Source organism: Littorina saxatilis, linkage group LG12 (genome assembly GCF_037325665.1).
Source record: "Littorina saxatilis isolate snail1 linkage group LG12, US_GU_Lsax_2.0, whole genome shotgun sequence".
In the NCBI taxonomy this organism is placed as follows: Eukaryota; Metazoa; Mollusca; class Gastropoda; order Littorinimorpha; family Littorinidae; genus Littorina; species Littorina saxatilis.
In genome coordinates, this window is record NC_090256.1 from 21,565,335 (window position 1) to 21,577,758 (window position 12,424).

Below are 12,424 nucleotides of genomic sequence, written 5' to 3' on the forward strand. Positions count from 1 at the left end.
GAAGACAAGATTTTTCGGTTGCGCATCTCTATTTATACCTATCGCCAGTTCCTCTGAACGGGAACGTCCCACTAGTCCGAGGGTTCACTAGTCCGAGGGTTCACTTTAGACGCTTGATTTTCCAGTTATTATACCGCCCCTTAAAAGGCGGTATATAGGTTTCACTGTGTCTGTGTGTGTGTGTGTGTGTGTGTGTGTGTGTCTGTGTGTGTGTGTGTGTGTGTGTGTGTGTCTGTCCGCAAATAGATATCCGATGTTTGAGAACCGATTTCAATGAAATTATGTGTGAGGCTGTAGTACAACCCAGGCTCGTTCCTCTCCATAATTCAGGTCGGTGGGATAACTAATTGACCCTCACGGGCAAAAGGAAACCCGAGGTGCTGTATAATATGACTAAAAACTGTAGGCAGTTCGATCTCGTAATTGTCCAGTCGGGGCGATATCCTGATAAATTTAATATCCTTTCTTCAGTCAAAATATAAATAACTAAGTTTCTTGGGGAAAATAGTCTGAGATTTCTTCAGTCAAAATATAAAACACCACATTATCGTTTTGAATGAAAACAACTCAGTATTTTTATGAGAATATTCTTCGATTTGGTTCCCACAGCAGTGAAAAAAAACCGCAAGTGTGTGTTATGGTTGGGTGCATGGGGACATGTTTGGGTGCATGGGGACATGTCTAGGTGCATGGGGACATGTTTGAGTGCATGGGGACATGTCTAGGTGCATGGGGACATGTTTGAGTGCATGGGGACATGTTTGAGTGCATGGGGGCATGTTTGGGTGCATGGGGACATGTTTGGGTGCATGGGGACATGTTTGGGTGCATGGGGACATGTTTGGTCCAAACCTGGAACCGACCAAACAGACTTAACCTTTACTGCGACATTGTCGCGACAACCAGTTAACAATAATAGGCACAATAAGGCAACATGTATTAAGACAACCAATGTAAGTGATAATGTCACATTGTGACATAATTCGATTGCGAGAGAGAAAAAGGCAAAAGACATGCAAATCACAAACAAAAATCATCAAGAAAACAGCAGTAAGGTGAGATATATAAGGCACAGTCAAAACAACTTAAATAGAAACAGAGAAAAAAATAAATGTATCCGTAAAACGTCACTAGGAAAAATACAGGACCACAAAGAAAGGAAGGTAAAAAGAACAGGAGAAAAAAATGCAGATAGTGAAAGACAAATAGACAGATCCGTTAAAAGAATCATTTTACATGTTATGGGGCGGGGATATAGCTCAGTTGGTAGCGCGCTGGATTTGTATTCAGTTGGCCGCTGTCAGCGCGAGTTCGATCCCAGGTTCGGCGGAAATTTATTTCACAGAGTCAACTTTGTGTGCAGACTCTCTTCGGTGTCCGAACCACCCCCCGTGTATACTACATTGGGTGTGCACGTTAAAGATCCCACGATTGACAAAAGGGTCTTTCCTGGCAAAATTGCTAAGGCACAGTTAATAATTGTCTACCATACCCGTGTGACTTGGAATAAGGCCGTGAAAGATAAATATGCGCCGACATGGCTGCAATCTACTGGCCATATAAAATTTCATCTCACACGGCATCACTGCAGAGCGCCTAGAACTGTACCCACGCAATATGCGCGATATAAACTTCATTGATTGATTGATTGATTTTGATAAAAAGGTTCTTGTTCTTCGATGGGCACACTTTTCGAGATTCATCCTTTCCACATTCCATCCTTAGCAACACCATCTACACAGATTTGTAATTTCAAACTGGACCGATATTTTGCATTCTCCACTTATTTTCGTTATTGTGTTTGAAGTAAGTCATGATGTCCATGTTGTTTCATTTTGTTCAATGTAGTTATATTTGCCTGTTGTGTCTCGTTGTATTCTCATGTGTAGTTGTCGTTTGTTACCTTCAAAGCCAAATAAACTTACACCGCCCCTCCCTCTCCCCCTACCACTTCCCTCTTTTGCCCTACGATCCCAAGTCCCCTATTCTCCGCATGCGTGTTGTAAAACAAATAAAACACTTACCTGTGCTGTCAAAGGCGGCTGTCCGTATTTGGATTTCGGGTGACACACAAATCAATGCTAGTCATGCAGTCTTAAGTCTCAGTTCTCCAAAATCACAGTGATACAGTAATGACAACGTTGCGATAAGAAAGTTCTGTACTTTGTTCTCCAGCAGAGACTGTTTCAAGATGGTCTATTCGACAGACAGTTTTCACTTTTTCCGGCAATTTTCTTTTCCGCAGTGATTGTTTTCAACACTTTTTTTCCCCAACACAAACAGATGTTTCTCTTCTCAGCTGACAGTGTTTACAATTTCTTGTCATCAATGTTCTTGTTCACAATCTTCTCTTCAGAAGAAACTTGTTCACAATGTTCTTTGCAGATGAGACAGTTTTCGCAATTTTCTTCAACAGAAACAGTTTTCACAATATTCCTTTAAACAAACAAAAGATCCAATTTTCTCAGCATCCAAAGTTTCCACAATTTTACATACAAATTACAATGACAATCCGGAGTCTGATGCATCAGTTCCTTTCTGTCGTTTAGTTCAATTTTCAGGCAAAGAGGGAGATAAATTCTCGCTATTTTATTTGAAATTATTCGACAAAGAATCCTGATTGCAGCTGATATAATTCAGTTTGCTCACACAGTTTCAAGTTTGGGAAAACTCCAGGATTTTCTACATGAGATTATATACAAAGCGTTGAAACACAGAAGATACGCGTTCTAAAACGTATCTGGTCCACTGAAGCTTGCGGCCGCGTTATAGCTTAGCCAGCAGAAAGAGTTTCCACAACTTTTCCTGAAACAATACTCTGTTAAGAATCCTGATTCTAGCGGATACACCAGACCACTGAAGATTGTCCATATGAGTTTACATAAAACATTGAAACACGCTACAAGACGCGCGTAAGGTCTTGTCTACAGACGCTTGACTCGACGTGTGGCAGATTCGTGCAATCTTTGTGAAACCCAGACTCAAGAATTGCGTTTTGGTTGGGTTATCGATGCTCGTAAAACTGTCATCATCTTTTTGTCGTAGGTTTTTTTTCCCTGCAGTATTTCTGTCGAGTAATTACCAACTTCTGTGAGATCTTTTTCAATTGTGCGCCGCAAAACTAACTTCCAATTTGCTTTCCCGCGATCATGTTCGCAGTTAGATCCTATCGCTTCTTTAAAGGCACAGTAAGCCTCCCGTAAACCATCACAGAGCTCCCCGAGCGTCTACATACAGTACAAGCATACTTCCATTTAAACGCTCACCGAACGGGAACATCCTGGCTGTTTTCTGTCGAGCGTGAGAAATTTTCAAAGAATTTATTTTCGTGAACTTGGCCCTTTACAACAATGGCGCCTCGTTTTGGTGCTGGACGGCTGTTATGAATATCCCGGAAATCACGCCCGGACAGTAAGCCTCCCGTAAACCATATTATACTGTCAGGCTTTTACACACAGTACAAACACCCTTCCATTTGAACGCTCACCAAACGGGAACATCCTAGGTGCCCTACGTAAAGAGCGAGCAATTTTTAAAGAATTAATTTTGCAGATTGTCTCGAACACTTTTTGGACCCATCCTGAACTCAGGTCAAAAATGAGTTACTTCCCTTAAACTGGCGATAGCCGTGGATCGATGATAATCAGAAAATGTTTGGACCGTGGTGCGTTTTTGCGCTAGACCTAACTTTTAAAATCTAAATAATAAATTGACAGCGTGTTTTCATCAAGACAAGATCAGTCCAATTCGAAGTTGTGAAAGTTTGAAAAAAGAAAAGCCCGGAAGCAGGGTCACGCAAGGGTCGTAGCAGACGACGGTTTATGCGGCATATCGCCGTTCCTCTCAACAGTCAAAAGCCATCGCTAGAGTTCTTGTGAACCACAGCCATTCAAATGACTAACTGACGACTATATTGTGAAAAAGGGGAACTGGATCACACGGGTTCACGATGGCTCAGGGGTAAGATAAACCACGCAAAAATAAATTCTTTTAAAATTGTTCGCTCTTTACGGAGGGCACCTAGGATGTTCTCAATCGGTGAGTGTTTAAATGAAAGGGTGTTTGTACTGTGTGTAAAAGCCTGACCGTATCTGTGATGGTTTACGGGAGGCTTACTGTGCCTTTAACTAGGGAAGCGAGGATACGAATCCGGACTTTTTTTCTTCATAGTTTTTGGTGCGAGTATTTGTACGTGCATGTGTGTGTGTGTGTGTGTGTGTGTGAGCTAACTTTATAATATCGCGTTGAAAATCTCCTATTTTCTGCTTGTGTGTCCGTAACTCACAATCACAATTCTCCAGAGTAGCTGCTTGTTATGTGAAACATGTCAGGTGATCAAAGCTGAACTAAGTTTATTGTCTCATTTATTCGTTGATTGAATCATAAAATAACGGAGATTGACGGTTTTTCCCTTCCGAGATTTGATTGCGAGCTTTCTGCGATTATAAACAAGACAAAACAGGTGAATTTATAGGGAAATAGCAAAGGAGACACTTTCCTTCAAAACTTGGCCTTTGTTTTATCTGAATTACGAGTTCTACGTTTAGTAAAATTTTGACTAATTGTTTTAACATAGACTGGGAATCGAGATTTAGTAGTGGTTTGTATGCGTGTGTATGTGTGTGTGTGTGTATGTGTGTGTGTGTATGTGTGTGTGTATGTGTAGAGCGAATCCGAGAAAACTACTCGACAGATCTTCATGAAACTTTGCATACACATTCTTCCAGATTAGAGATCCCAAAATAATAGCTTGATTACGGTATTATTCCCTGAATCCAAAACTATATAGATATGTCATGTTTACTCTAAACATGTCCGCAAAACTAAATAAAAATCGGTTGATGCAATTTAGGTCATATAATTTAAAGTCCTGCCCCAACCGTTCGATCCGTTTCGGTTTTTGGGTTTCGGCTACCCAAGCCTTGCTAGTCTCCATGATGACTGATCCCGGGTTTTCAGTGTTGCCTTTTTCAGGCCGACAGATTAACTAATTGTTTTAATATTGCTTCACGCGATTTTTTTTCTCTCTCTTACATAGGTATCATTCCAAAAGTACTTTCAGTCTGAACTTTGAGAAAAAAACTTCACTTTTTTTTTATAAACTTATGAAAATAAGTAGTCCTTTACACGAAAATTCCACGTTCTTTGGTCACAAACTAATTAAAAACACAACATCAACAAAAGGACTAACCTTGAACTTTCCAGGGAGAAATCAACAAAAAAACTTTTGTGATTCAGAAGTAAATTACCTCTTGTCACAAACTGATTGAAAACACCACAAAGGAGACACCTTTTCTTTTTAACTGATCAAGAATAACCACGACAAATTGGAATGTAGCGTTCTCTTCGGCTCCTAAAAACAACAGTCTGTCAAGGATAACAGGTAAGAAGACAAAACACTGCGAACGGCACTGGTGCTAACCACTGGCGTACACAAATGTGCACACTGATTTCTGGCCTGGTACCCGTGTAGGGAAAGCGCGTGCGGCATCCGTCCCCCAGTGCGACCACAACTTGGTCTGGCACGCGCGTTGAAATCTTTTAGGGGGTGGGTGGGAGGACGGGGGAGGGGGACGGGGGTAACACAGCCTCGTGACGGTGTGTGGTTGGGTTTGAGGGGATGGCGGGAGGGGGCCCTCCTTCCTAATTAGACAGGAGAGCTCATTCTCCGCCCCTCCTCTAGACAGAGAGAGAGAGAGGGATACACAGAGGAACAGGGAAAGACAGAAAACAGACAGAGACAGACAGACAAAGAGACAGAGAGGTGACCTTCTCGACAAATATTGGCGTAACACGACAAGGTACTGCCGAGGTAGTAAACTTGCCAGCTACAGCAAGTTTCTAGCCGATGACAGATTCGCAACATGTCGTCACTCAAAAAAAGGTTTACCCAGATAATTGATGGACGAACAATACGGTTTCAGGCCAGAAAGCGGCAAGAACATGTTGAGTTATTTATCGGTGTTTTTGTTCTCATTCCATCAATTATGTAAGGGAAGGTATCAAAGTGGAAAACTTGCATTCGGCTGCTTTTACGCTTCACTTTTGGCGTTGTTTGCGTTACGCTTTTTAACCGTATTTTAAATTTAATCTTCTTTAAATGTGAAAGCACGCCAAGAAATTTCAGGAATGTTTATGTAAGCACTTACCATAAGTTTTAAACTTGTTGTGCTCCTTCTTAATGATGTTGTTATATTATCATGTGTCTGTTTACGAATAAAATACTGTTTAAAGGGAAGCACGTATGCACAGTCTCACACTTCTTTTTGTTTGTTTGTTTGTTTGTTTGCTTAACGCCCAGCCGACCACGAAGGGCCATATCAGGGCGGTGCTGCTTTGACATATAACGTGCGCCACACACAAGACAGAAGTCGCAGCACAGGCTTCATGTCTCACCCAGTCACATTATTCTGACACCGGACCAACCAGTCCTAGCACTAACCCCATAATGCGAGACGCCGAGCAGCCACTAGATTGCCATTTTAAAGTCTTAGGTATGACCCGGCCGGGGTTCGAACCCACGACCTCCCGATCACGCCTTACCACTAGGCCACCGTGTCGGTCTCACACTTCTGCTTCCGTAAGTTCGTCCTGATCTAATTAGTCATCCTCTTGCTTGCCTGTACGTCTTTGTTATTGCTGTCGCCTGGGCTGAAGTGCACGGAAAAAAAGGTGTGTGCCACCCAAAACGGGAGAGAACAAACCGCGGGTTCTGATTAGTTGAAATCACACAAAATCTCAGTTTCAACCAATCCAACACTGCGGGTGGCTCCCGTTTGGATGGTACCTTTCTCGTGCAGCTCAGCCCTGGTCGTCTTCTGCTCTTTCTCGTTTTTACATTTTAGTCAAGTTTTGACTAAATGATTTAACATAGACGGGGAATCGAGACGAGGATGGTGGTGTATGTGTGTGTATGTGTGTGAGTGTGTGTGTGTGTGTGTAAAGCGATTCAGAAAAAAGTACTGGACCAATATTCATGGAATTTCACAGTAGAGTTCCTGAGTTGTTATCCCCGGACGTTTTTTTCATTTTTTCGATAAATGTCTTTGATGACGTCATATCCGGCTTTTTGTGAAAGTTGAGGCAGCACTGTCACGCTGTCATTTTTCAACCAAATTGGTTGAAATTGTGGTCAAGTAATCTTCGACAAAGCCCGGACTTTGGTATTGCAGTTCAGCTGGAAAGCTTAAAAACTAGTTAATTAGTTTGCTTATTAAAGTGATAATTAAAAACAAATTTCCACCAACAGATTTAAACATGATTGCATCATATTCCTCAATTTCTCCTGAATTCAAAAATATATTATGTCATGTTTACTCTACAAATGTGCTCAGAATGACAGGTTAAGTAGGCCCGAGTACTGCGTTTGCACGCTTTGCACGCTACGCGGAGAGGAGCGAGACCCGTCTAGGTCTGTAGGTGTAGTTAGTCGAGACTATCTTAAATATAGTCTCGGCGATGACTGTTTTTTGGTGACTAAATGTTTTTATATCGCTTCACGCGACTTGTTCTTTTTCGTTTTTGGCTCATCGTTGTCTCCCTTTGTCTTCTTCGTCTCTTCCTCCTTCTTTGACGGTCCCTTTCTCTTTCGTCTCTTCCGTGTCTTTCCCTTTCGTCTCTAACCTATCTTTCCCGTTCTCTTTCGCCTCTAACTTATCTGTCCCGTTCTCTAACGTCTCTTCTTCGTCTTTCACGTTCTCTTTCGTCTCGTATTAGTTTTTCCCGATCTGTTTCGTCTCTAACTGATCTGTTCCGTTCTCTTTCGTCTCGTACTTTTCTTACCCGTTCTCTTTCGCCTCTTCCTTGTCTTTCCCGTTCTCTTTCGCCTCTTCCTTGTCTTTCCCGTTCTCTTTCGTCTCTTCATTGTCTTTCCCGTTCTCTTTCGTCTCTTCCTTGTCTTTCCCTTTCTCTTTCGTCTCATCCTTGTCTTTCCCTTTCTCTTTCGTCTCTTCCTTGTCTTTCCCGTTCTCTTTTATCACTTCCTTGTCTTTCCCTTTCTCTTTCGCCTCTTCCTTGTCTTTCCCGTTCTCTTTCGTCTCTTCCTTGTCTTTCCCTTTCTCTTTCGTCTCTTCCTTGTCTTTCCCGTTCTCTTTCGTCTCTTCCTTGTCTTTCCCGTTCTCTTTCGTCTCTTCCTTCTCTTTCCCGTTCTCTTTCATCTCTTCCTTGTCTTTCCCGTTCTCTTTCGCCTCTTCCTTGTCTTTCCCGTTCTCTTTCGCCTCTTCCTTGTCTTTCCCGTTCTCTTTCGTCTCTTCCTTCTCTTTCCCGTTCTCTTTCATCTCTTCCTTGTCTTTCCCGTTCTCTTTCGTCTCTTCCTTGTCTTTCCCGTTCTCTTTCGCCTCTTCCTTGTCTTTCTCTTTCGTCTCTTCCTTGTCTTTCCCGTTCTCTTTCATCTCTTCCTTGTCTTTCCCGTTCTCTTTCGCCTCTTCCTTGTCTTTCTCTTTCGTCTCTTCCTTGTCTTTCCCGTTCTCTTTCATCTCTTCCTTGTCTTTCCCGTTCTCTTTCATCTCTTCCTTGTCTTTCCCGTTCTCTTTCGCCTCTTCATTGTCTTTCCCGTTCTCTTTCGTCTCTTCCTTGTCTTTCCCGTTCTCTTTCGTCTCTTCCTTGTCTTTCCCGTTCTCTTTCGTCTCTTCCTTGTCTTTCCCGTTCTCTTTCGTCTCTTCATTGTCTTTCCCGTTCTCTTTCATCTCTTCCTTGTCTTTCCCGTTCTCTTTCGCCTCTTCATTGTCTTTCCCGTTCTCTTTCATCTCTTCCTTCTCTTTCCCGTTCTCTTTCATCTCTTCCTTGTCTTTCCCGTTCTCTTTCGCCTCTTCATTGTCTTTCCCGTTCTCTTTCGTCTCTTCCTTGTCTTTCCCTTTCTCTTTCGTCTCTTCCTTGTCTTTCCCGTTCTCTTTCATCTCTTCCTTGTCTTTCTCTTTCGTCTCTTCCTTGTCTTTCTCTTTCTCTTTCGTCTCTTCCTTGTCTTTCCCGTTCTCTTTCGTCTCTTCCTTGTCTTTCCCGTTCTCTTTCATCTCTTCCTTGTCTTTCCCGTTCTCTTTCATCTCTTCCTTGTCTTTCTCTTTCGTCTCTTCCTTGTCTTTCTCTTTCTCTTTCGTCTCTTCCTTGTCTTTCCCGTTCTCTTTCGTCTCTTCCTTGTCTTTCCCTTTCTCTTTCGTCTCTTCCTTGTCTTTCTCTTTCTCTTTCGTCTCTTCATTGTCTTTCCCGTTCTCTTTCGTCTCTTCCTTGTCTTTCCCGTTCTCTTTCGTCTCTTCATTGTCTTTCCCGTTCTCTTTCGTCTCTTCCTTGTCTTTCCCGTTCTCTTTCGTCTCTTCCTTGTCTTTCCCTTTCTCTTTCGTCTCTTCCTTGTCCTTCCCGTTCTCTTTCGTCTCTTCCTTGTCTTTCCCTTTCTCTTTCGTCTCTTCCTTGTCTTTCTCTTTCTCTTTCGTCTCTTCATTGTCTTTCCCTTTCTCTTTCGTCTCTTCCTTGTCTCTCTCTTTCTCTTTCGTCTCTTCATTGTCTTTCCCGTTCTCTTTCGTCTCTTCCTTGTCTTTCCCGTTCTCTTTCGTCTCTTCCTTGTCTTTCCCTTTCTCTTTCGTCTCTTCCTTGTCTTTCTCTTTCTCTTTCGTCTCTTCCTTCTCTTTCCCGTTCTCTTTCGTCTCTTCCTTGTCTTTCCCTTTCTCTTTCGTCTCTTCCTTGTCTTTTCCTTTCTCTTTCGTCTCTTCATTGTCTTTCCCTTTCTCTTTCGTCTCTTCATTGTCTTTCCCTTTCTCTTTCGTCTCTTCATTGTCTTTCCCGTTCTCTTTCGTCTCTTCCTTCTCTTTCCCTTTCTCTTTCGTCTCTTCCTTGTCTTTCCTTTCTCTTTCGTCTCTTCCTTGTCTTTCCCTTTCTCTTTCGTCTCTTCCTTGTCTTTCCCTTTCTCTTTCGTCTCTCCTTGTCTTTCCTTTCTCTTTCGCCTCTTCCTTGTCTTTCCCGTTCTCTTTCGTCTCTTCCTTGTCTTTCCCGTTCTCTTTCGTCTCTTCATTGTCTTTCTCGTTCTCTTTCGTCTCTTCCTTGTCTTTCCCTTTCTCTTTCGTCTCTTCCTTCTCTTTCCCTTTCTCTTTCGTCTCTTCCTTGTCTTTCCCGTTCTCTTTCGTCTCTTCCTTGTCTTTCCCTTTCTCGTTCGTCTCTTCCTTCTCTTTCCCTTTCTCTTTCGTCTCTTCCTTCTCTTTCCCTTTCTCTTTCGTCTCTTCATTGTCTTTCCCGTTCTCTTTCGTCTCTTCCTTGTCTTTCCCGTTCTCTTTCGTCTCTTCCTTGTCTTTCCCTTTCTCTTTCGTCTCTTCCTTGTCTTTCCCGTTCTCTTTCGTCTCTTCCTTGTCTTTCCCGTTCTCTTTCGCCTCTTCCTTGTCTTTCCCTTTCTCTTTCGTCTCTTCCTTGTCCTTCCCGTTCTCTTTCGTCTCTTCCTTGTCTTTCCCGTTCTCTTTCGTCTCTTCCTTGTCTTTCCCTTTCTCTTTCGTCTCTTCCTTGTCCTTCCCGTTCTCTTTCGTCTCTTCCTTGTCTTTCCCTTTCTCTTCGTCTCTTCCTTGTCTTTCCCGTTCTCTTTCGCCTCTTCCTTGTCTTTCCCTTTCTCTTTCGTCTCTTCCTTGTCCTTCCCGTTCTCTTTCGTCTCTTCCTTGTCTTTCCTTTTTCTTTCGTCTCTTCCTTGTCTTTCCCGTTCTCTTTCGTCTCTTCCTTGTCTTTCCCTTTCTCTTTCGTCTCTTCCTTGTCTTTCCCTTTCTCTTTCGTCTCTTCCTTGTCTTTCCCGTTCTCTTTCGTCTCTTCCTTGTCTTTCCCGTTCTCTTTCGCCTCTTCCTTGTCTTTCCCTTTCTCTTTCGTCTCTTCCTTGTCCTTCCCGTTCTCTTTCGTCTCTTCCTTGTCTTTCCCTTTCTCTTTCGTCTTTTCCTTGTCTTTCCCTTTCTCTTTCGTATCTTCCTTGTCTTTCTCGTTCTCTTTCGTCTCCTTCTTTTTTTTCCCGTTCTCTTTCGTCTCTTCCTTGTTTTTCCCGTACTCTTTCGTCTCATCCTTGTCTTTCTCTTTTTCTTTCGTCTATTCCTTGTCTTTCCCTTTCTATTTCGTCACTAACTTATCTTTTCGGTGTGTTTCGTCTCTTCCTTGTCTTTCCCGTTCTCTTTCATCTCTTCATTGTCTTTCCCGTTCTCTTTCGTCTCTTCCTTGTCTTTCCCTTTCTCTTTCGTCTCTTCCTTGTCTTTCCGTTCTCTTTCATCTCTTCATTGCCTTTCCCTTTCTCTTTCGTCTCTTCATTGTCTTTCCCGTTCTCTTTCATCTCTTCATTGCCTTTCCCGTTCTCTTTCATCTCTTCATTGCCTTTCCCGTTCTCTTTCATCTCTTCCTTGTCTTTCCCGTTCTCTTTCATCTCTTCATTGTCTTTCCCGTTCTCTTTCATCTCTTCATTGCCTTTCCCGTTCTCTTTCATCTCTTCATTGCCTTTCCCGTTCTCTTTCGTTTTTATATTTAGTCAAGTTTTGACTAAATATTTTAACGTAGAGGGGGGAATCGAGACGAGGGTCGTGGTGTATGTGTGTGTGTGTGTGTGTGTGTGTGTCTGTCTGTGTGTGTGTGTGTGTGTAGAGCGATTCAGACTAAACTACTGGACCGATCTTTATGAAATTTGACATGAGAGTTCCTGGGTATGAAATCCCCATACGTTTTTTTTCATTTTTTCAATAAATGTCTTTGATGACGTCATATCCGGCTTTTCGTGAAAGTTGAGGCGGCACTGTCACGCTCTCATTTTTCAACCAAATTGGTTGAAATTTGTACAAGTAATCTTCGACGAAGGCCGGGGTTTGGTATTGCATTTCAGCTTGGTGGCTTAAAAACTAATTACAAATCTGAAAATTGTAAAAAAAAAAAACAATTTATAAAACGATCCAAATTTACGTACATCTTATTCTTTATCATTTTCTGATTCCAAAAACATATAAATATGTTATATTTGGATTAAAAACAAGCTCTGAAAATTAAAAATATAAAAATTATTATCAAAATTAAGTTGTCCAAATCAATTTAAAAACACTTTCATCTTATTCCTTGTCGGTTCCTGATTCCAAAAACATATAGATATGATATGTTTCGATTAAAAACACGCTCAGAAAGTTAAAACGAAGAGAGGTACAGAAAAGCGTGCTATCCTTCTCAGCGCAAGTACTACCCCGCTCTTCTTGTCAATTTCACTGCCTTTGCCGTGCGCGGTGGACTGACGATGCTACGAGTATACGGTCTTGCTGCGTTGCATTGCGTTCAGTTTCATTCTGTGAGTTCGACAGCTACTTGACTAAATGTTGTATTTTCGCCTTACGCGACTTGTTTCTTTGTTTTTCCCGTTCTTTTTCATCTATTCTCGTTCGTCTCTTCCTTATCTCCCCCTTTCTATTTCGTCTCTTCTTTGTCTTTCCCGTTCTCTTTCGTCTCT

The 12,424-nt window shown here is 42.2% G+C and overlaps 1 protein-coding gene across 1 annotated transcript; it reads right to left on the minus strand.

Annotated features, from left to right (window-relative positions):
* Positions 1-7,778: 7,778 nt before the first annotated feature.
* Positions 7,779-11,126, minus strand: LOC138981237 (myb-like protein X). Its single transcript, XM_070354078.1, has 4 exons — positions 11,075-11,126; positions 10,350-10,594; positions 9,780-10,079; positions 7,779-9,332 (listed from the first exon to the last, which is right to left on the minus strand). The coding sequence occupies exons 1-4, from the start codon at positions 11,124-11,126 to the stop codon at positions 7,779-7,781; spliced, it is 2,151 nt and encodes a 716-aa protein (XP_070210179.1).
* Positions 11,127-12,424: the final 1,298 nt, after the last annotated feature.

Excerpts from the sequence above, each read along its gene's own strand:
- LOC138981237 (XM_070354078.1), bottom strand. The coding sequence starts at position 11,126 with ATGAAAGAGAACGGGAAAGACAAGGAAGAGACGAAACACACCGAAAAG. Across the intron at positions 10,595-11,074 it reads GAAACACACCGAAAAGATAA|GAAGAGACGAAAGAGAAAGG; the intron begins GTTAGTGACGAA and ends GGGAAGGACAAG. Across the intron at positions 10,080-10,349 it reads AAGGGAAAGACAAGGAAGAG|ACGAAAGAGAAAGGGAAAGA; the intron begins GCGAAAGAGAAC and ends GACAAGGAAGAG.